Source organism: Triturus cristatus, chromosome 1_2, assembly GCF_964204655.1.
Source record: "Triturus cristatus chromosome 1_2, aTriCri1.1, whole genome shotgun sequence".
NCBI classification, from domain to species: Eukaryota; Metazoa; Chordata; class Amphibia; order Caudata; family Salamandridae; genus Triturus; species Triturus cristatus.
Window position 1 is genome coordinate 663,196,173 of NC_140580.1, and position 23,542 is coordinate 663,219,714.

At 46.0% G+C, this 23,542-nt stretch overlaps 1 protein-coding gene across 2 annotated transcripts in view; it reads left to right on the plus strand.

Moving 5' to 3' along the window:
* The window catches only part of PARG (poly(ADP-ribose) glycohydrolase), a 722,753-nt gene that overhangs the window by 327,806 nt on the left and 371,405 nt on the right, over positions 1 to 23,542 (plus strand). For both annotated transcript variants that reach the window (XM_085608405.1, XM_085608413.1), the window contains exon 8: positions 21,035 to 21,127. In XM_085608405.1, the coding sequence (XP_085464531.1) occupies positions 21,035 to 21,127 (93 nt within the window). The remainder of the gene's footprint in view (positions 1 to 21,034; positions 21,128 to 23,542) is intronic.

Consider the following 23,542-nt stretch of genomic DNA (forward strand, 5'->3'; position numbering starts at 1 on the left):
ATTTGACTCTAGCATAAAAAATAGGCCCGGGCTCCCTAAAAAAACACATTTGTGGATTGCGCTTTTTCGCAAAACACTTGTTCCGTGTTTTGAGTATTATGAAAGGAGGGAAGGGGAGTTCTATAAAAGAGGCGTGTATTCTTAACTTCGCTGAGATAAAAAGGAAATGCAAATGGTAACAAGACTCTTTGTGCATGGATTAGTTCACAATGTTGAACCACACCTGAATATAAGTGAGGCCGCTTCTGCTCAGGCACCCTGGCCCAGCTGAATCTGCACACATTAATCCCCCACACACCCCCCGCGTGAGACTAGGAATGATACCTCTGTCCTGTTGGTAAAAGGAAGGTAATAGAGGCTCTTCGGAAAGGCCACTCATGCCCCCACTGGGCCGGTGGCAGCTTTCGAACAGCACAGACACTACCCAAATCGACCTCATAGCTGGCCAAAAAAAAGCAGCCCACAGCTGTAACTCTGGTGCCCGTCCTCGCCCATTGCCCAAGTGCCTGCCTTACCAATCCAACCCTGTGGACCACCCATCTGACTAGTGCCGAGCTCCCCTAGTCTGAGGTCGCCAGTAATTGTCCAGTTGGTTGCATAGGAGTGCTGCAGTCTAATTAGACATTCTGACTCGTGCACAATTAGCTCTTGGAAACAGTCCCCCACCCCCCCACACCCCGGCACACATTTTGTTATGTGTTGCAAAATTTGCACAGGGGAGTAGTGGTCCTAATTCTGAGTTTTGCAGCATAAGTTATGGTGAAAGGCAGATTTACGGGGCATTAAAACCTAAAACATATGTTACCACGTAATCCAGCATACTAAAGTAACAAACATTTGCAATGCAATAGGTCTCGCTATTTACAAGAGTTTGAGCTATTGGCATTGTACATGACAATGCCGTTTATTTGTGTTGTTTTTAAAACAGATAAGTAAAAGGCATTGTTAATTACAATGTCAATAGTTTAAACTCTCTCAAATGCAAGACCTATTGCATTGAAAATGCGTTTGTGCTATAAAATGTTTAAAAAAGCGTTAGGAGAGAGTTTTGCAGGCAGGACCACGCTATTTGAGTAAATAGTGCTCAGAGGCTGTAACTAAAGCCTACCGAGTAACAGCACACTTAACAGGGGGGGGTCGCCTTAGGAGGTTACTTAATGAGACAAGGCGTTACTAAGGAGGAACTACTAAGCCTATTAACCAATGAACAGCCACAGTTTACAGTGGACAATGACACAAGCCAATGAAAAATATGGGCGGTGAGTGGGCAGAGCTTCAAGCCCCTACTTGAATACAGCATCCCTCGTAGAGCAGCGCATGTGCTGCCCAGGCTCAACCTAAAAAGACTCAGGTTGGAAAAAAAACCCACCAAATGCAGAATTGGCAATAACCCTGCCCCCGATTTCCCGCCATCCCAATTTTTATTCTATTACTAGCATGGCGCAGAATGAGGGCCAAATTATTGCAATGGAGTAAACGGCTCAAGAATGCGGAATAGCTGATGTTTATTGAGAATATTCCTGATTTTAGGGACTCACTCCATAGGAAGCCAATTTATCACACGCTCTTGAAAGGCATTTTGCCAGTATTTCTAGTATTTTGGATTCAGCCGCGCCTTCAATACAGAAGCCGATGGCTCTGAGCTATCTAATTTCCCTTTCAACCCTGCACTATTGGGGACAATGTTTAGCTCTTAAAACACATTATTTAGCTGAAATCGAAGTTTTAATAATGTTCCCAATTACCCCACAAATGAGTCATTCTGTTACTGTTGAACATTTTACAATCCACACTGCCCTTATTATCCACGTGTGTGACTGATTAGCTTATTGGATTTTAAAGATCTGTTCCCATGTTGCAAAACCGGCACATGGCCCCATTCAATGCAAGCAACATCAATCTTGCAGATTCATTCAAAGGTGTTTTTTGTTCTTTTGATGTCCTTGGAAATGTTGCTACCAAGCTGTCATTTTATTTCCCAAACAGAGCTTAATCTTCAAGTTAAGGGGCTGACAGGTTTAATAATATTCACTGCCACAGTGTCACAGGGAAGAAGCAAGTCATATGAAATGTGACAAGGGCTCAGTATGGCCGCCATTGCCGTGTGACAGCTTTTAAAAGGCAGGCAGTTTGACAGGTCAGTTGCCCCTCTAGGTTAAATACCCTGTTTTTAATAGATTCTATTCACTCTCAAGATGAACTCTTTCTTAGCCTGGAGTGGTGTCTTTTTTTACAGCAGCTTCCTTTTCAAGCATTGCCACTCTCACGTTTGCTGAAGCATTCCATTGAAGTTTCAAAATCACGTACATAGTTTTCTTTCTATTCAGTAAATGTTTTTTTGCAGCTACATTATTCTACGAATTGCTGGCTTGAACTCGCATTTTCTTCTCCACCACTGCCTAACCTCCTTCCTCTGACCAGATATCTCTCCCCATATATATATATATATATATATATATATATATATATATATATATATATATATATATATATATATATAGGCACTTTACTTGTGGTCCATTAGTTTTTTAAAATTACTATTTCATATAATTTTTCTCACTGCTCTTACATTAAATATATATGTTCAGTAATGCTTATTGGCTGTCGTAGACCCTCCGAGACATCTTTTGGCTGTTGATGGCAGGCGCTGGGGTTGATGAGATGACAGACTTGATCTTGGCTTTCTCTTTCATTGGGAGCCTGCCTAAGTTACTAAGAGACCAATGATTGTTATACAGCCGTATGTCTGCCTTCCTGCACAGCTGTACCCTGAAGTTACAGATGCACATGGTATGTTCTTAATAAAATGATATACTGTTAACACCTCTAGCAACACACTAATTCGTTTTAATATGGTTTATGAAGTTATTTAGTTGCAAGTGTTCTCCACAAGTCATTATACACATTGTTTAAGCTTTTACTAGGCGGTCACTTGCCCAGGGATGCATTATTAGTGCAAGTCCCACTGTCACCCACAAATAAATCCACCAATGACCAGTTACCTCGTGCCACACCTCTGAGTTTACAGAAGACAGCCCCTTGCTTCACTGGCGTGCAGCACTTCTTAATTTGTAACTCTATCTTCACTCTCGACTCCTCCACAGACCACAATGGTCACTCAAACTCTGACAAGGCTGGCCTAACAAATGTACTGCAGTGTTACCCCTCCATCAAAATAACGAACCAATGGACCCACCAGTCCTGCACACATGAAAATAAAAGTTTTACGCTTCAACTATTCGACCCATTTCTCAAGAAAACAGTAGGAACAGTCTCCTGTCAAAAGAATGATGGATTTAACCCAGATCTCTTGACTGGGGGTGAATGTTTTGATTTGTTCTGCATTCCGTCCATCAATTGTGTGTCTTTTGCTTACTCGCCCTAAGTGCGCCAGGTATGCTCAGACGTGAGTCCTGGGCTCAGTGTGCCACTGGAATCAAGCTATCCTGTCTGAAGAGGGGTGAAACCCGAAACCGGTCCTAGGATGCTTGTTTCCGGTCCAGGGAGGACCTGGCTTAGCAGTTTGGGCCGGACTGTTCCATTGAGCACAGGGTCAAGACTGATTTGCATATAGCCAGGTCTAAACTGGGGTGGCATGGTGAGCAAAAGAATGATGGATTTAACCCAGATCTCTTGACTGGGGGTGAATGTTTTGATTTGTTCTGCATTCTGTCCATCAATTGTGTGTCTTTTGCTTTCTCGCCGAAGAATATTAGATGGCAATTTCCTCACACCTAAACCTAGCTGATCCTTGAGAAGAAGCTTTTATATATAGGATGCAGTAGACTTGGTGCAACCTTATGCTGCTGCCTCTCTGTATCCCAACTGTAGAGAAGGGCATCTCTTGCCCTATAGCAAGATAGATGCCCGTTTTCCTTTAAGGAAAATGGGATGCTTTACAAAAATAAAAATGAAAAGTTTTCATTTCATTTTTTTAGGAGCAGGCAGTGACCACTCACCGCCTGCTTTTAAAAATGCTCTTACAAATATTCACATTTGCGAATGGGTTACCACCTACTTGAAGTAGGTGGTGAAATGCGAATGTTTTGCGGCCACATTTCGGTCACAAAACATTCACGCATACTGATGCGATTTGGTATTCGGACGGGATGCCCTAAACATGCCACTTCCTAATATCGAGTCTCAAACCCATTTTGCGATTCGGTATCAGGTCACCGAATCGCCAAATAGGGTTTGCTGCATCTGAAAATTATTTTTTTGTGTTCTCAAACGGGCCGATTCTGCGCATCGGCCCGTTTGGGAAGACAAAAATGCTTGATGCATGTGCCCCATAGATGGACAAGCACACACACTCATACTCTCACCTGTTAATTGAGACACGGCTACTTTTCCTTCATTCCAAAGCGACCAGACTTGTTGTTTCTGAATGTATTCAAGACATGACTACAGAGACTGTCCTCCCTGGTTTGCCAGTGGCTGTTCAGATTTGCCATCATAAAAGATCAGGTTTTTGACAACATATTTGACTTCTTGCCTTTTGTTTAAGTTGTCAACAGACGTTACTGTCACTGCTGTTTTCTTTTAGCTCAAGTGAAATGCAAGGATTTCATTCCCAATATCCTTCACTTGATTTATCTTTGGCGAAAGATCCTAACATATTGTAAGCCAAAGGTCAAGGAGGTACAGACAGGCTTCCTTAACAAGATACCCGTTCCCACGCTTGGATGTCTGTCCCCCTTCCCCCCCCCCCCCCCCCCCCCCCCCCCCCGCTTACTCTGTTATTACAGTAGTGCCTGTGGAGATTTCTGTAGCCCACACATTGTGTGATTGTGTTTATAAGCAAGAAGCACCCAGCTCTATCTGTATTGTGGAAGCAGAAACATTTGATCTCCTTAATGGGTAAATCGTGTCACCTTAGGTTTAGTATTGGACTCACTGGTTAATATCTATACAGTACAGCGTTCTCACTCATTTTGTTCCAGTGGAAAAATGTGTGTGTAGGTGCAACACAAGATGGCTGAATTTATAGTGGCACACACCAGTCTACAAATTTACCCGTGGCGGTTTTTGATTCACAAAAATATATATATTTTTTAAAAACTCCCTTCCATCTCAAGAGACTGTTCACGGAGGAATCGATGTGGAAGGGAGTTTTAAACAAGCGAGATCTTTGATGATGGTCAACTGAAGTACATCGAGCTGGCGATGTTTTTACGGAAGTGGTGGAAATAAGAACACTGTACACAGGGGCAAAGGAATGTCTACTGTTTAGCAGTTCATTGTAGAGCGAGATCCATCAGTCTAACCATACCGAGTGTGACTCGTGGGAACACCTCATGACTTTTGCAGAAAGTGTGACCTTGTTATAGTGAGAAGGAAGAATTGCACCTATAGATAAAAAAACGAGGATTATTTTTTTGCCTCCTATGGAGTATTTTATGAGGGATGGTGAAATATGACTGATTGACCACAACATTTGAGAGTGATGTCTAAAGAACGTATTATTGGTGAAGTGAAATCAATTTTGTCCTGAAGAAAGTGTCTGGCATTGGTATTGGCCTCCAAAACACGCAGACAAGATATTGAAGATGCGATCTACAATGCACTGGGGATCTGTACATGTAAAGGGTATACATAGAAACCTTGTGGCGTACCTAGAAGATGTGTCTAGCTACACAGACTAATAGTTCTGTCTACAATGACTTCCCCTGTAGGATATATGTACATTGTAACTTTTTTTTTTATATATTATGTTTTAATGTGGAGAAATCTTCTTTAATTATGCATAAAATATAATATATTAAAAGCCATGTATTTTTTCTAAATCTCTAGTGGCGTATGGTTGTATGTTTGTGGGCGTGTTCTGCATGAGAAGTGAGAATATTGAACTGAAGAAAGGTACCCAGGGGAAATTATAGTTTTTCTAATTCACAGCATTGCCCTTTAGGTTTCATCCAGAGGCAGTCTATCGAATTGCTCCTTGAAAGTAGTGTGCAGAAGTGTCAGTAATCTACCCCTAAATGGGTATCTGCCCTCCTCAAGTCTAAACACCTTTACCAACCCTGACATTTCCCCTTGTTATACTGGTTTCCCTTTCCTGACGTTCTGTCTTAAGAAAACCCCAATGTTTCAGAAAGATAACAAGACACATGTGTTTGAATAGGAGACACCAGGGCCGGACTGGGAACCAAAACCGGCCCTGGCAAAGTGCTCGGCGGCCCCCCAGGGCTTGGGGGTGCCGCCGAGCTCTTTGCCAGGGCCGGTTTTCGGCCGATTTTGTTACAGGGCCGATTTTGCAGCTATGCTGCAAAAACGGTCCTGTAACAAAAACGGCCCCCAGGGGCCCAAAACCGGCCCCACCTGTGCGGCGCACCGGGGGATTGCCCGGTGCCCGGTACGGCCAGTCCGGGCCTGGGAGACACCCTTTTTCAAAGAGCGTAGGAGTTTCATGTCTTAGGTATTTAAGGCTGGGCCACCGTTCCAAGCCCACTCATATTATAAGTGAATTGGTACTTCACGCATAGGTTATTTTGTGCCCTTATGCCAAACTTGTAGTCATGGGCAACTAGGGCAAAATAGATGGACTGTTTAAGAAGGCTGGCGCTGACCTGCTAAATGCAAAAGTGACGTGCGCAGCCATATATAATACCACCCATGTGAACTGACCTCAATTACTTTATTTCTGTGCCTCCAGACGGGGATCCGGAGCTTATCCTTAGTCATCAAGATCTCATATTTTGTGAGAATTTACCCGCGTTTAACGAACGATTTCTTCACCTTAAGATGAAAGGTTTAAACCGTGTAGGAACTGTTGCAAACTGATTTCTGTGATGAACCCCCACAAAGTGGTTTTAGTGCCTTGGGTCGGAGCACCCTTGTAATGACTGCACCCACATGAACATGAAGGCCATACGGGACTGCAAGGCCAAACTTTAGTTCTCCAAAACAGAAATAGTCAAAGTCAAAAGAATGGTTCTGTTCCTGCTCCTAAAGTTGTTCAAGAGGCAGATCATCTTCGCAGTCGAAGTCTTCATGCAGTCCAAGAAAAAAATATAAGAAGTTGAAGCAAGAATCAGCCCCATCCTGCCACTCTCAGATTTGAGAGAGGGCGCAGGAGCATCATTGTGCCTCCCTGTCTCATTCCCAATCTCTTTTGGAGCCAATTCCAAGTCGAGTCTCAGTGCGCGTAGAGTTCCCAGGTCTAATGGCGACTTCACAGCAAGTAGAGGCCTTCAGAGAGGCCATGCTGCATAATTTTTGTACTTTACTGGTTCCCTCTGGCACACCTTTGGGGCCCAAGGATCTGTAGGGGCCTTCAGTTGGACTTCCGCCATCACGTCAGCCCTCTGAGCAGTCTGCGCCTTAAATCTGCATCGGGTTCCGCACGGACTCCAATGATGACTTCGGTTCTGGCACCATCCCCTGGTCAGGTTCCCAGGGCATGAACGCTGATGACGGAGGAGGATTTGCAGCCCATGAGCTATCTGACTCCGAACAGAACCCACCACGATCTCTACTGAGGCTTCACCTGGCTCTGATCATTACAGCCAACAGGCGGTTCTTCTGATTCTGACACTTTGCCCATACCATGTGACAGGGTCCAAACTTGACACAATCTTTTCAGCACTGAATCGGACATGTCAATTTTGATGACTGGGCTCTACAGAGCCTCTACTGCCATATTTTGAGGCCCTCAAGAAGGCTCTTTTGGGCACTTGGGCAAAATAATGTTGGGGTCTACCTGTTAATAGGCAGGTTACTTGTAGCCATCATCCTGCTCCAAGTGAGTCAAACACCCAGTGCCAGAGAGTTTGGTGGTACAGGCACCCACTGGTAAAGTCAATCCCAATGCCTTCCCTATCAATCCACCTGATTGTGAGTCATAACTGATAGAGACATTTGGCAAGCTGATATTCTCCTCTACGAGCGTGCTTTGAGGTCAGTGAAAGCCAGCTGTCTAATCTGCTTCTCCCATTCTATCCTGGATACAGTGGCACATGTTCTACTGGCTGTTCCGAATGACCTTCGGCTGTTACTTTCTCAAGCTATGCAGGATGGTTGTTATAGGAAGGCAGGATCCTTCTGCATGGCTACCCCCACTTTTTGCCTGGTGCCAAGTTGATTTTGGACTAGTCTGAGTGGGATCCTGCTAATCCGGACCCCAGTCGCTCTGCTTTCTCCCTTAAATTGTTGTGGTAAGTACTTGGGTACATTCCAGATTGGATACTGGGGTACCCCTATAAGTCCATAGTATATGGTACTAAGGTACCCCAGGGCTTGGGTTCCCCAAAGGTCCCCCATGGGCTGAAGCATGAATTATGCTACCCATGGGAGACCGTTCAAAATGGAACTACAGGCCTCCGTTACGCTCGCAGTGTTCCTGGTACCAGCCTTCTTGACCCAGACAACACAAAATGGTTGCTGCTTACCAGAGAGCCGATTCTGCCCTCCTGTTGCTAAGCCAAGCTTGAGCAGGGGAAGGCAGAAGAATAGGCATCCTGTCACAAGGAGGGTGTGGCCACCTCCCAGACATGATTAAGTGTACTGGGGTAGGGTGGGTGCACTTGCCAGCGCCACTCGGTCTGCATGAGGGGCACATTTGGTGTCTCATGCATAATCCAGTTCAAACCAGTCATGGGAGCTGTTGGCTCCCGCTCTGGTGCGAAACTGGACAAAGTACATGGGAGTAACCTTCTCCCTGTCCAGATCCTCCCCTAGGAGGGCCTCCTGAATCATAGGGTACTTACGGGCTTACCTGGGTGTAGGTCCCTAGATTCGTCGTGGGACAAGATTCAGATCAGACACCACTTCTACTTCTACCGTCTGGGGTTCGCTGGACAATATTTGGCCTCGATTTCGACTTCCCTCCAGTCTGCTGCATAGTCTGTGCCTGTGCACCATACAGGAACCTTCCACGGCCTGTAGGCATCAAAGACACCTGAAGGAATCTTACTTGGAGTGAAGGAGTCGCTCTCCTGCATTCGCAGGCACCACAACTAAGTCGACTGGTTCTGCTGATCCTGAGCTCCTCCGGACTCCATAAGGTTCTTCAACACAGGTGGTGGTTTTCCACTGCTCCTGAGGCCTGCCCTGCCCTCTCACCAAGTTTGAGGCCAGTATCCCTTGTGGGGATTGCAATAACCGAACCCCTGTGCACCGCGTCGACTTACACTTGCAAAGGCTTGTTGGCCTCTATCCAAGAAGATCTTCGGGCTCCAAGTAGCCCCAACATCGAGCACCTCCAGTGACCAGAATCTTCAGCCACACCTTATCGTGTACATCATGGCCTGCATCTTTTGGTGAGCTGCTTGAGGTCCTCTTGCGACTCCAGTGCCTCCGGCCCATGGGTCCATTTGAGGGCCATCTTTGTTTCTTTTGGGATCACCTGATTGCTTGGGCCTGCCCTTACTCCCCTGCTTGTGGTGAGTCTCCTGGACCTTGCTGGTCCAGACGTTGCTCCTTCTTCAATTCCTGTGTTGGTTGCATTTGCCAAGGCTTGTTGGTGCTCCCACCAGACACCGACCCCTCAGCACTCGACATCCTTCGTGGGACAGCTCGTGGCACAGCTACTTGTCCTCCTCCGCATCACCTGGTCCTCACAGCTGCAGAGATAGGGTCATCGTCACCCATCCTGCAACACATGACATCGGAGGGCATTCCTCTTCCAAGTCTCCTGGTCACTCCTGGGTGACATAGACTCTATCCCCTCGGTTTGCAGGTGCCTCTCATCTAGAAACCACCTTCGGATTCCACTGGACACTTACTCTTTCGTCAGCAGCAGCACTTTCCTGAAGTCCTCCATTGGATTCGACGGCGGTTTCCAACACCACTTCACACGTATGCACCTGGATTCCCTGGTGTAGGTAACGTGGGTACTAGGGTATCCATGGGTGGGGTCGCTCTCCAACCTTCTATCTTCCACTGGGTTTCTTCAGGGTCCTTAATCTGTAAAAATCCAACTGCGACTTGCACGTAGAGTTGTATGGAGCACGCGGTCGTGTTTCCACACTGCACACGCTCTCCGTGGGGTCCCTATCTACTTAACTTGGGTGGTTCCTTGGGTCCCCAGCACTCCTAGATCCTCTCAACCTTGTCTTGACCGGAGTCGTGGGTCCTATACCACTTTCTTAGTATATGGTTTGCCCCCCCGGGGTCCACTGTGTATTTTGTGCTATTTACTGTATTTCTATGCAAAGTATTGTGTGCATTGTGTTTATCTCAGTGTAGGCGATATCTAAACATGTTAGAGAGTATGCTATAATAAATACATATTTTTATAAATACCTTGTGTGGTCCTTTTTCACTCAATCTTTACTATAAGATTGCATTCTGGCAAAACAAGCTGCTTTACACTCCTTCTGGACTAAGCCTGAAGGCTGCTCTCCACAGATACCACTTAGAGAGCTATTTAAGGTTTATTTATTTATTTATTTTTTATTTTTTTTCTCGATTCAGCAGCACAATTCATTATTTACAGACCATTATTTGTAACAGAGAAATAAACAAAGCCCGTACATAGAGACAGAAAAAACAAAGCAATCAAACCAAAAATGCATTATTAAATATATCATTGCTGTATCCAAATTCTGATCGGTTCCCAGATGGCCGCCCCCAGCTTTTTCTTTGCAATCCCTTTCAATTTATATAATGCCCATTCCATATTATATATAGCAATAAGTTTTGCTCTCCAGCTTGTGAAGGCAGGAGGCTCAGAATCCTGCCACTGAGATGTTATACAAGACCGCAAAACTGACATACAGATAAATTTAAATCCTCTATCAGATAACGACTGCCTACCCATATCTGTACTGAATTCTATTCCAAACAAAACCAAAGAGGCCGTGACAGATATTGGTATTCCCAGAGATTGTGACAGGAACCGTTCAATATCCAGCAGGAGTGGCTGTAAGGCAGGACAGGAGTAAAACATGTGCCGTGAGTCTGCTGCATAAAGTCCACACCTTGAACAATTAGCCCCCTTACCAGCCTTCCACTTTGCTATCCTTCCTGGCGTATAATATAAATTAAACGTGGCCATATATGATTGACTTCTAAGACTACCAGAAAGCAAAATAGAGCTAGCCGTTCGCATTACCAATTGTAAGTCCAAATTAACTATTGACGCTTTCTCCTCCCATATTGCCTCCTGCCTTCCTAAGTCATCAGTTTGCATTAGCATAAGCTCTGCATATAATTGCCCTATTTTACATTTTCCTTTTATTAAATCCAAGACACTGATTTGTAATGGGTAACATTTTCTCCCCACAATTGCGGCCTGTAAGGCACTTCTTAATTGCAAATACTTAAAGAAATCCGCCTTTCCGACCCCGCATCTACTTTGTAAAGTTGAGAAAGATACGATCTCGCCCTGCTCCAGCAAATCACCTACTAACCTAATACCAAGCTGTGACCACCTACGCATAACGGAGTCCTGAAACACCACATAGGATAAGACTGACGAGTCTAACAGTGTATACCGTGTAATACAAGGAATAGAAAACAGTTTGCAAAATCTCTTCCAAACTACATAGGCCGCCTGAATAATTTTAAACCTAGTCTTTTTGTAGTAGCTTGGCTCTATTACTTTTAAAAGTAACCCTTGTGCTGAATTTCCCAAACACCACTCATAAATAGATGGAGAGAAAGCAGGATCCAACACCGTCATCCTGCCCCAAATCAAAACCCCCATTAATTGAAACAGCGAGGCTGAATAATACAAATAAAAATTTGGGAGTGCCAGACCTCCACGTTCCGATGGCAAATAAAGCCATTTGATTGCCCTTCTAGAGCGGTGATATCCCCAAAGGAATCGTGAACACATCCGTTCTATTCTGTCAAATAATTCTTTTGGGAAGAGGATAGGGAGAGCCCGAAACAGATACAGCAATTTAGGAAAGATAGACATTTTCAAAACATTAGCCCTTCCATGTAAGGAGAGATGCAGCCGATTAATTCTCTCCAACATTTTATTTGAGGAAGCAAGTATCGGCTCTATATTAATACTCGGGATGTTTTGAATTTTAGATGTAACAATTATACCCAAATACATAGCCTCTGTGGCCACACCCACCCCTAAATCCCCTAGAGACCCAGCTTCTGAGTGCAGTACTCGAGTCTTCCCCAAATTTAGTTTATAGCCAGATACTATTCCGAAATTTCCAGTGATAGTCTCGATTCTAGGCATAGCGCTGCTCATATCTGATGACAATACCGCCAGATCGTCAGCATATGCCAGGACTTTAACTGAGTATGGGCTCGAAATTACCGGTAGAATACCCGGGTCCGACTCTAGCCTTTCAATGAGAGGATCAATAAACAAAGCAAACAGGAGTGGTGAGCAGGGGCACCCCTGACGTGTGCCTCTACTAATCAAAAAAGTCTGTGTCTCCTCCCCTCCCAATCTAACCCTTGCTCTCGGAGTTAAATACATTGACTGTATTGCCCGTATATATCTGCTAGGAAACGACTTCCATCTCATTACGGCCCAAAGAACCTCCCAAGAGACCCTGTCGAATGCTTTTTCAGCATCCAACAGGGCCACCCCAACAGAGGCATTCGTTGCCTGAGCCCAGTCGAATATCGTAATGAGTCGCCTAACATGATCCGTGGTCCCCCTCCCAGCTATAAACCCATGTTGTTGTAATGAAACAAGGGGGCTGATCACGTCACCCAATCTCGTTGCCAAACACTTCGAGTAGATCTTATTATCGGCATTGATTACCGAAATCGGTCTATACGAGGAGAGCTCCTGAGGATCCTTTCCCTTTTTTTTTAAAAACTACTATTATAGTTTGAGACCAAGAGGTCGGAGGAGTCCCAACAAAAGCTGATTGAAAAACTAAGGTCATCATCCTCTCTAGTTCCCTCTTAAATTTTATATAAAACCCCAGGGGGATCGAATCTGATCCCATAGCCTTCCCCACTGCTAATGACATCATTGCCTTTTCGATCTCCTCTGGAGAAAGCTCCTCCGTTAGTGCCCCTTTATCCTGTTCCTTTACCCCCACGCAGGCCACTCCTGCTAAATACCCCTCAGCACTTACGACTGATTCAGATGTATATAATTTTTCGTAGTATTTTCTAAAAGCGTCCTGGATCAGGGAAGGAGTCTCCACCATATTTCCCTCAGGATCCTTAATCTTATCAATCCTAGAATCCACCTCCCTTTGACGTAATCTATTGTCGAGAACCTTACCAACCTTTTCACCATACTCATAAAGCTCTCTCCTATGTATTTGGTAGCTAGCAGCCACCACATCTGCATAGCCTTGATAGATTTTCGCCCGACAAGCTGCCACCTCTGCTTGAGCCTCCTTTACCCTCCCACCAATCTTTATCTCTCGCACCAATTTTTGCTCCACCCGAGAGAGAGTCCCTAAATCATCTAAAACCTTTAGGCGCTCTATCTTACGCTTCCTTGCAGCAAATCTTAATGTCTCACCTCTTATCCCCGCCTTCAACGCATCCCAGACAATATCAATCCTTACCGACCCTATATTTATCTGGACAAATTCGGGAATCCATTTTGCCATCCACTTACAATAATCCTCACTGAGCAGGAGCTTTCTATCAAATGTCCATTTTTTAGACCTAACCGTTAAGCCCGAAAATTCGAACTCCAAGACTACCGGATTGTGATCTGATATAATTTTAGGAAGTATCCTAATTGTAGCCCTCGGCAAAACATCACCGGATACCAAAAAATAATCTAGCCGTGCCATTTTCACATGTGGGGCAGAGAAATACGTAAATCCATCCTGGCCAGCGTTGAGTTCTGCCCATACATCATATAACCCTTGATCCTGGACAAGCGCCTGCAAACTCCTAAATCCTAGCGGCTTCCTGCCAGTATACACCTCGGCTATCCTTAAATTCACCTGTGAAGGAAGATGTATATTTAAATCGCCACAAACAATCATGGGATGTGGAAAAAATGATAATTCTGTGTTTATCGATTGGAAGAAGTCTGGGTCATCCGTGTTTGGAGCATATACAGAACATAATGTAATAACTTGCTGTGAAACCAGCGCCTCTATCATTACCCAACGTCCCAAATTATCAACTTTATACTTTTTCATTTTAATGAATCCCTTTTTAGCAAGAACCGCAACACCCTTAACATTAGCCGTCTGCGTGGTACAAGCCAATAGCTCGAGCCCTAAAGAGCCGAGCCATGCCCTATTTGCCCATGCAATATGTGTCTCCTGCAAAAATAAAAGATCCCATGAACTTGAGTATATAATTCTGGACAAAACTCTTCTTTTCCCAGGGTAATTCAACCCACAGATGTTAAGTGAACAGCAAATTAGTTTCCTCATCCCGCATCCTTATCCATTTTAGTACCAAAAAACCTACCATTATACAATCTGCCCCAACGAACATCAGATTTTTTTTTTTTTTCTTTTTTGTTTTTTTCCCAACATCTTACATGGCTTTTAATATCTAATACATCCAACATAATTAATACAATTGATACAGCAAATTTCCTTTTACAAAATAGAGCTATTTTTGATCTTGACATATGTAGACCTGTATATTTTAACTGAGACGATCTGATAAGGACTATACAAAATAAAAATTGTGCTTTCTGCTGAACCCATTGACCCCTGCCCCCCCCACACCCCCTCCCAACAGCCCGAGCCCCCCCTCCATCCCCCCACCACCCCTCACACCACCCATATGGAGCATTGGGAATTCCTTCCCTTAGTGATGACAAAGCTCAGTGCCCAACCACCACCTCCCAACAGCCACCTTCATCGTGAAGAAAAACAACCTATTGTCCAGCCAACCACCCATAGCCCCATAACCCAAAGATACATAAAAGAGAAAAAGCTCAATATCCCACATCCTTCGGGCTAACCTGCTCTATTCGCTAACCCTCCAGAATAACCTATAACCCCTCTATACTACACTGGTGGCCCTAAAAATGATACCTCACACAGTACCAAGTACCAATTAACGTACCTTATAGCACCACAGCATAATATGTAAGGAGACTAATATAGGCGGCTAATGTAGGCCACCAGCCAAAAAGACTTATCACCTTATCCAATTTCTCACATAGACTGAAGGTACTCTTTTGCTTTTATCTCTGAGATAAAAAACTGACTCTGGCCAGCCTTCACAACCTTCAGTTTAGCCGGGTTCTGCAAAAACACCTGAGCCCCCTTAGCCTGGATCTCTGGAATAAGCTGCCTGAGCCTCCATCGCTGCCCAACCGTCTCCTGACAAAAGTCTGGGCGTACAAAAAACTCACACCCCTTAGCACTTCTCCTTTTGTTTGGTCGTGCTAAATCATAGAGCTCCTCTCTCGCTCTAAAATTACAAAGTGATATCAAAATAGCCCTAGGAAATTCCGAGCTCTGTCCCCTCTTTTGCACAAACGGAAATCTATGTGCCCTTTGGACTTCCCTTTGCCAGTCCCAGTGCCCCAGCTCCGGGAATGCCTCTGAGAGCAGTTCCACCATAAACCGTAGCGGGTCCGCTCCCTCTTTCCCCTCCGGCACACCCAAAACTCTCAAATTGTTTCGTCTGGACCTATTTTCAAGATCGGTTATTTTCCAATGGAGCTCATCCCTATAAGTCTTAAGTGATCCTATTGTCTCCTTCTGAGCGCACAGTTCGTCTTCCAGTGTGGAAATCCTTGTTTCGGCCTCATCCATCCTTGTGACCACCTCCAAGCAGGTTTTAGCCACCCGTCTTACAGCGTTCTGCAGTCGCTTACATGCATTTTGAGTACGTAAAAGTCCAGCCTGTGTTTCTGCTCTGTGGGTCATAATCAGGTCATAAATAGTGGCCAGCGTGATCTCCTCTGGAGCTGGTACTGGTGCTGAGACGGAGCTTCTTCGCACTGATTGATCCTGTAGGGTAATTCCACCCGATACGGCAGAGGCAGCAGAATTAGGAGAGTTCTGTTCATCCCAGGCAGAAGAGGTCACTGACCGCCCCCCTGCCCCTCCCCTAGGTGCTTGATCGCCTTGACCCGAAGCATCCATAGACAGTTCCAAGTGGTCCAGGTGTTCCACCTCACCCCCCATACTGCCCCCATCAAGCCAGTCCTGTACCGCACTGTCTACCGAAGACCTGTCAGACAACGAGAAGAAATCCTCAGCTATCGAGACCTTATCCGGCAGATCATGTAGCTCTCTTGTTGCCTCTACACTCCCCAATTTAGTATTAAGTTCCAGAGCAGAACAACCGGGCTGATCCAAACCGACTACAGCCCCTTCAGTGATCTGCCCCTGTTGCTGCCGTTGTTGTAGAGTAAGTTCATCCACCAAAATGACTTGCCCGACACCTCCATGAACTACATCACCCAGAATCCCCTTCTCCAAATTTGGCAAACCAAGGCTTACCGGTGTTTTCTGTGTAGCTTGCGTTTGAATTTGTTAATTTTGTCTGCTACCTTCTCCGCCGGCTTCTCCCCAGCCGCCATCTGCCTCGTTCTTGTGAAGACCGCAGAGTGTCCAGCCCCTCTGCTGCGGCCAGATCTCGATGTTGTGCTCTTTCCCGGCATACCCTCTCCTAAGCCGCCACTGTCAACGCCGCTACCCCCGCCAGAATCTGCGAAGTAGCACCACAATGGACGCCGGAGAAGCACAAAGTGCCGCTTTCTCCACAACGAAGCAACACTGAGGAGTCTGGAGACCATCAAGGGATTGTGGGACTGGAGCCTCCGAAGCTGAGCTCGAGCGGTTGGTTGAACACTGACATACACTCGGTAAGCGTTGTAGAGGTGGAGGGTGGTAGGCACCAGCTTAACCGGCCACCGCTGCGGCCGCCATCTTGCCCCCAATAACCAGTTACCCACTATTTAAGGTTTAAGTCCTCTTAAATCACAATAAGGGTTGTCTGGACTGGTGCAAGGTGCCCATTTACATTAGTTGGCATCATATACCAGACCAGCTTCTCACAGATGTGATGCAGTAAATTCCAAAATATGTTCTGGCTTGGACACAGCCTATTGCTTAGGTCAAGCAATGGGCACCGGTGTGGAACTTCGGCACCATGCTTGGATGTTGTCTATCGGCTTCTCCGAAGGTGTCCAGGCATCCCTGATAGACATGCCATTTGACGGCTCTTTGAAATGGCTTAAGGAAAGTAGGGCCACAGCAAGTTCCTTGAGGCCATGGTCTCAAAGGCAACACTCAGGACAGTAGGGAAAAAGTGCGGCTAGGTCTTCATCCCTCCTGCATCAACAGCCACACAACTGCTTTAGTGTGTCCTTGTCATCAGACAGCCACCCTGTCGGAGTCAATATCCGATGGTTCCTCCGAGGGTGGTAGGTCATCACTTCAGACAAGTGTCCCCCCTAAATTGTACTTTGGGTATACATCATCTCCTTTCCTTTCTACCTGCCACATCTTCCACCACCATCATAGCAGCTGAAGGAGGGCCTCCTGTCTGTCTTGCAACAGGAAGTTCAGGCCCTTTTGGCCAAAGGGGCCATAGAGCGAGCACCAGGCTCAAAAGTAGGAACTGGGTGTTACTTTAGTTACTTCCTTGTGCTGAAGTAGGGAGGCCTTTTTCCTATTTTGGATCTACTCCCTCTGGAAGGGCAAATTTTAAATGCTCATGCTAGCCCAGGGTCTGTCTGTCTTAGTCCCTCGAAACTGGATGATGGGATCGGACCTGTAGGACACTTATTTCCATATCCCAATCCTGCAGACCCACAAGTAAAATGTTGTTGCCAGGCCAGAAGCATTTTCAGTTTGCAGTGCTCCTTTTTGGCCTCACTGATGCTCCCTCTGGAGTTCTTGAAAGTAATAGTGGTGGCGGCGCAACTTTGGAGGTCAAAATTAGCAGTCTTTCCCTACCTCGACGACTGGCTGCTGAAGGAGGGTTCGCCACAGGCAGTGATCAACCATCTCCAGATGACGGTGAGCCTCCTAACATCATTAGCATTCACCATCAATATGTGAAAGACACACCTGACTATCAAATGTTCTAGTTTATTAGAAATATTCTGGATATGGTACAGTTTTGTGCTTTTTCTATGGAGCGGTGCCTCCAGGACATTCAGGCTATGATTCAGATATTCAAGCCTCACTGATGAATCACAGTGCGGAAGACTTTGAGGCTCTGAGGATTGTTGGCCTCCTGCAAACATACTAAATGCATAGGCACACTCTGGATTAGGACCTCATATTCCAGTGGGCACAGCATCAGGGGAATCTGATCAGTTGGGTCAGTAGCAGACCCCTTTCTGTAGTCCACCCGGAGCTGAAGGTGGTCACAGTTGTATTGCTGCTGGGTTGGGGAAGTCATCTGGGAGAGGTGGAGATCAGAGACCTCTGGTCTACAGTAGAGTGATCCACTTGGCGTTGAAGTCCTTCTTACCACCCATCAGAAGAAGGCTGGTGCAGGTGGTCATGGACAACTTCATTGCCATGTGGTACTCCAACCAGCAGGGCAGGGTGGGGTCTAGGGCCCTATGTCAGAATGCTCTGTGTCTCTGGAAACACCTGTTCTACTAAGGAATTTCTCTGGTGGTAAACAATCAGGCGGTTTCTCTAACTGCCAGTGCAGTCATACTCAGCCGCCATTGCTTTGCCGATCATGAATATGAGTTGCACCTTTAGATGGCACAGGCCATCGTTGGTCAGTGGGGAGAACCCTGGCTCCATCTTTGTTTGCATCACTGCCTAGAATGCGAATGTCCGCACATTTGCAAGGTGGGCTTTCCAAGACAGCTCTCTCTCAGCTTTCGTCTGCAATGGAGTTTGGGACTCCTGCCGCTGCCTTTTCTGCCTCAATTCTGAAGATCAGGAGCAATTGGACCAAGTCATCCTAATGGCACCAGATTGGGCCATGAAAGGGTGGTATCCTGAACCCATGAGCATGAGCAGCTGTCTTTCGATCATGCTTCAAGACGTTCTTCTGTCGCAGAAGCAAAGCAGGGTACTGCATCCGGGCTTGCAGAATTGACATCTCCATGTTTGCTGCAGTTGACCTCCTGAAGTAGTTTTTGTCGTCTTGATGGCGAGGTGTATCTCCACATAAAGTGTACACCAGTTGTTGGGATAAATTTGTGGCTTGGTGTGACACCCGACGCATTGACACTCTATAAGCCAAGTTGCCCCCTAGTTTTGTTGTTTGTTGTGTCCCTGGTCCAGCAAGGATTTGCTTTAGGCTCTGCTAAAGGCTCTTTTGACTATTTTGCAGTTGCCAGATCAGCCTTCTTTATGTTGTGGTGATGTTTTTGAAAGGTTTTCAACATTTGTTTACACCAAATCCCTCTGTGAAGTCACAGTGGGAATTTAAGTTAGTTCTCACTTGATGTGCACCACTCTTGGGCCAGTGCACTGTTGTCCGTTGAGACTTTTGACATTGAAAACATTCTTTCTCATTTTCATAACATTGACTAGGTGTGTAAGCAACTGCTGGCTTTCTGTCAGCCCACCTTATACAACATTCTCTCCAGATAAGTTGGTGTTAAGGAACGAAGCTAAGTTTCTACTGAAAGTGGTCAGTCCATTTCATGATGGGAAGGCCATCACCCTTCTGGCATTCTTTGCCCCACCTCATCCCTCTGAGGAGCAAAGACTTCTTCGTTTGGACCTTAAGAGGGCACTACGTTTTTATACTGATCACACCAAAAGACACCAGGTGGGACTGTCAGCTCCAGGGCAAAGAAGGGCCAGCAGTCCAGGGACAGACCAGCCCCTGATGGATTGTTCTCTGCATAAAGTGCTACGCATTGGAGAAGCAGCCGCCTCCAGAAGGCTTCTGGTTTCAGTCCACCTGAGTTAAGACTACTACCACACGTTCGCACGGTTAGTACCTTTGCTGGACATATGTCAGATGACTACATGTATATGGTTCATACATTCACAAAGCATTACTACCTCAACTCTCAGGTTTGTTGAGAAGGGCATTTTCTCTACTCAGTCCTGGAGGACCTTAGCCACTACCTTTAGAGGTACTGATGTGGTACTATTCACAAGGTGAGGAATCTGTGGTGAAAAGTATCCATCAGAAGAACAAGTTACTTAACCTCCGGTAACAATTTTTATGATGGATACTCTTATCTAACCACAGATTCCTCACCTCCCTGTTCTGTAGAATGGTTTCCTTTCCATTTAAAAGGTCAAGGTTTAGGAATCTGAAATCTGAGACTTCCAATTTGCTGGTGTGATCTGCTCTGAGAGAGTGGACAAGCTCATGAAAGAAACTGATCTCAGGGCCCCTCGGTGTGGTGCTCATCTGCGGCTCCGCTCTTCACGTCCGGAGCAAAATTGCATCAATGCAGAATTGCACAGCACCACTTACTGGCGCTCAGGGCCACTGCTTTTTGAGTTTTCTGGATCTAGACCGGTGCTTCGGGGTAATCTCAAGGTGAGGACTCTGCGGTTATATTGAGTATCCACCAGAAAGAGCATTGCCAAAGGTAAGTAACTTGTTCTTTTGGTGCCTAGGTTAAGACGTGAAATTTGAATAAGCCTTCTATTTTGTGCGCACATTGTGTCCACTGAAAGCAGTGAACGGCTGAGGTCTACTCACAGCACTGGCAGTCTTCACTTGTTCCACCCTAAAATAATAGCACAACAGCTGAGCGGTTAAATACTTGTAAAAAGGCAGGTCCCCCCTCCTCTAAGATGTACACTTACAACAGATGATACAAGCCGAAAATAATTCAAATGGATTTGGAAACGATTTCTACTGTTTCTGTTGTGATTATTGGGGGCAGTTCGAGGCCAGACAGCTATGCCATGGTTTTGTACATATTCTTACTGAAGTATCGATTCCTGTTCCTTCTGAAACCTCAAAACGTGAACGAATGATTGGTGTTTGTCTCTGAGAAACTCTGCCTACAGTCAAAATGATAAATACACCTTGCGTCTGAGAACAGAAATGTAGCTTTAATCGGGGGAGAAAAAGTGTTTCGGGAAACATCTTTTATACTAGTGGATAAAGACATTACTATAGGCAGCGGTACTTCCTGGTCTGACTTATATAGTTTTAAGATATTGTTTGAAAAGATGCCTTAAATCTTGTAACATGGCTAGATTCAGAACAACTGCCGACGGAAACGGTGCCGTATTTCATGTTTTGTTTTCCTGTCTCCCTCTAGGCTCTGGAGGAAGCAGAAGCCCTTCGTCTCTTCCAGTCCATCCTGCCTGACATGGTTAAGCTGGCGCTCTCTCTGCCGAGGCTCTGCACGCAGGTAAACAGACACGCTCCAGTGAAGCGGGCGCGCGCGCGCGGCCGCCATGTCTAAACTATAAGTAATGGCGGAGGTCAGGGTGCCGGGGACGGGTTAGGTTTCTGATTAAAGGTTATGGCTCTTCCGTCACTTTCAGTTAACGAACTGGGGAGGACTCAGGACAACATGCATCCATAACACTGGAAACTAATATTAGGCTTACACAATCCTATTTCTCAACCTTAATTCGAGCCATAGATCAAAACACTACACCAGGCTGCCACTTGATGAAGCAACCTTGGTATTACTTTGCTGTTTGAAAGACCGCCCCTCGGAGCAAAATCACGACACATTTTACCAAGTGAAAGAAAAAAAAATGCAACATTATACCAAAGGTAATTGTGCAAGCCCATAGCCACATTATTGGGTACAAAAGAAGAACGACGCTGGCCCTCTTTCAGACTTTGGGCCTTGGGTGAGGCCTGGCTTCTTTGACATCAATCATTGCTGACTTTACAGGGGAAAGTCATTTGAGGGGCCACACTAAATACTTAGCCGCCTGTGCTTTTCATATTTTTATGGAGTCTCTGTGTTCACATAAACAGGTAAAAACGAAACCATGCATACCTGTAATTTCTTGTAAACTTTTTTTTGCCACATTAACTTCATTCCTCAACAACATGGATTGCACATGTAATAATATTATGATTTGTCATCTGTATTCTTATAGACAGTGCACAGTGCAAGCCGACAAAATGAGCCTGCTGCAGGTACCTTGAATTCACACGAATCTAAGCTCTGTCTTGTAGTACACCAATACTTGTCGGGCAGATCTGTGGGAATTGTGTTATCCACAAAAAGTATTATTACTTTTTTTTTTGTTTCACAAGCATCACACCTTCAAAGATGCAATTGGTCTGTAAACCTTCTATGCATCTCTATGAGAGAATTTCTGCCAAACCCATTGAAGTTTTGTGCAGTTTAAAAAAAATATTTCAGTTGCGTTTACTGCCAGACTCCGCTCATGACTCTGCCCAATAGTAACACCTCTCCGTTTCTGTTCTCACCCTTTGACCGCTATTTTATGGGATCCAGTATCAGATGTAATAGAGTACAGGCCTCGCCCTCACTTTGATGACCGCTCGCCCACGTCTCCTGCGGTTTTCATGGACCCGCCATCGTGCACAGTTAGGCTGCGCGGCAGGGTCGGATTGGGATCACAATTCGGCCCAGGCACTCCCAAAACAAGCATTGGCATAGCCATTAGGTCTCGCCTTTGGGACCATATAAGTATTTAGTTATGCAGCACAATATCCTTGGTGCAACAACATCAACTGTTGCATGGCTAAACACCTATAAGGTCCCAAAGGCGAGACCTAGTGGCTATGCCGATGCTTGTCACTGGTTTTGTTTGCTTTGGGAGGCTTAGCCACTGGCATGTGCACCTGAGAACGTGTCGCACAGGGCGGCCGGCAGGTGTCTGCGTAGCCATGGGAAGCGCTCACTGTACTCCTAGACACACAGTGTTATCTACTGTGAGTGATATATTGAAGCTGCTGCAGGGAGTCGTAAAGGCAGGTGTGCTTCGTCTTGCTTAGCGTACAGAAGCCACATAAATCGACATGGGCCTGAAAGGGCACTGCTGTGGGGCGCTTTCTGGTGGGTGGCTGGTGCAGTGTGGGGTCTTCCTCCTTGCCCAAGGACCACTGCTCCCTGTGTCCTCAGGGTGGCTTTAATATGCGGTTATGTTAACTGGAATGTGTAAAAGCAGCCTCAGTTGAACAGATAATATGAAAGAGACACGTTAGTAATATATTCCTTACCTTAGAATATTCCCAGGCGTCAGACTGGATCCGGAAAGTCTTTTCGGAGCAGTACCCCTGCGCGTCAGTAGGTGGCGTTGTGCGGCTCCGCGTCTGTCACTGGGCTCGTATGCGCCGAAATGACGTCATGGAGACTACTTGGGCGCCACCCATGAGCGCTGACGTCGGTTCTTTCTTTTTCCGTGTCAGCAAGCGCAGATCCGATTAGAGCACGTACCTTGGTCACTTTTTGACTACACATTAGAGACTTTTTTCTCCTTGGTGCACGTAGGGATGCCTGGATTTAAGTCTTGTGGGGCCTGCCGTCGCAATATGTCGGTGGCGGACCCCCACGATGTTTGCCTGTACTGCCTGGAGACCGATCACGACTCCCGGTCCTGTCGGGCCATGGCCCCGAAGGCCTTGAGGGAGCGGCGCCGGAAGCTGCTGGAGGTCCGGCACTCGTCCCAACGCTGTTCCAGGTCCAAGGACTGTTCCTGGGAACGCTCACGGGGCCGCAGTCGTCGCTCCTCGGGCTCCAAGTCTTCGCCCTCAGATTCCGGTAAGCGAACACATAAAAAGAAGTCGAAGAAGCGTGTTTGCTCTCCGACGTCCTCCCGTCGGTCCTCGAATG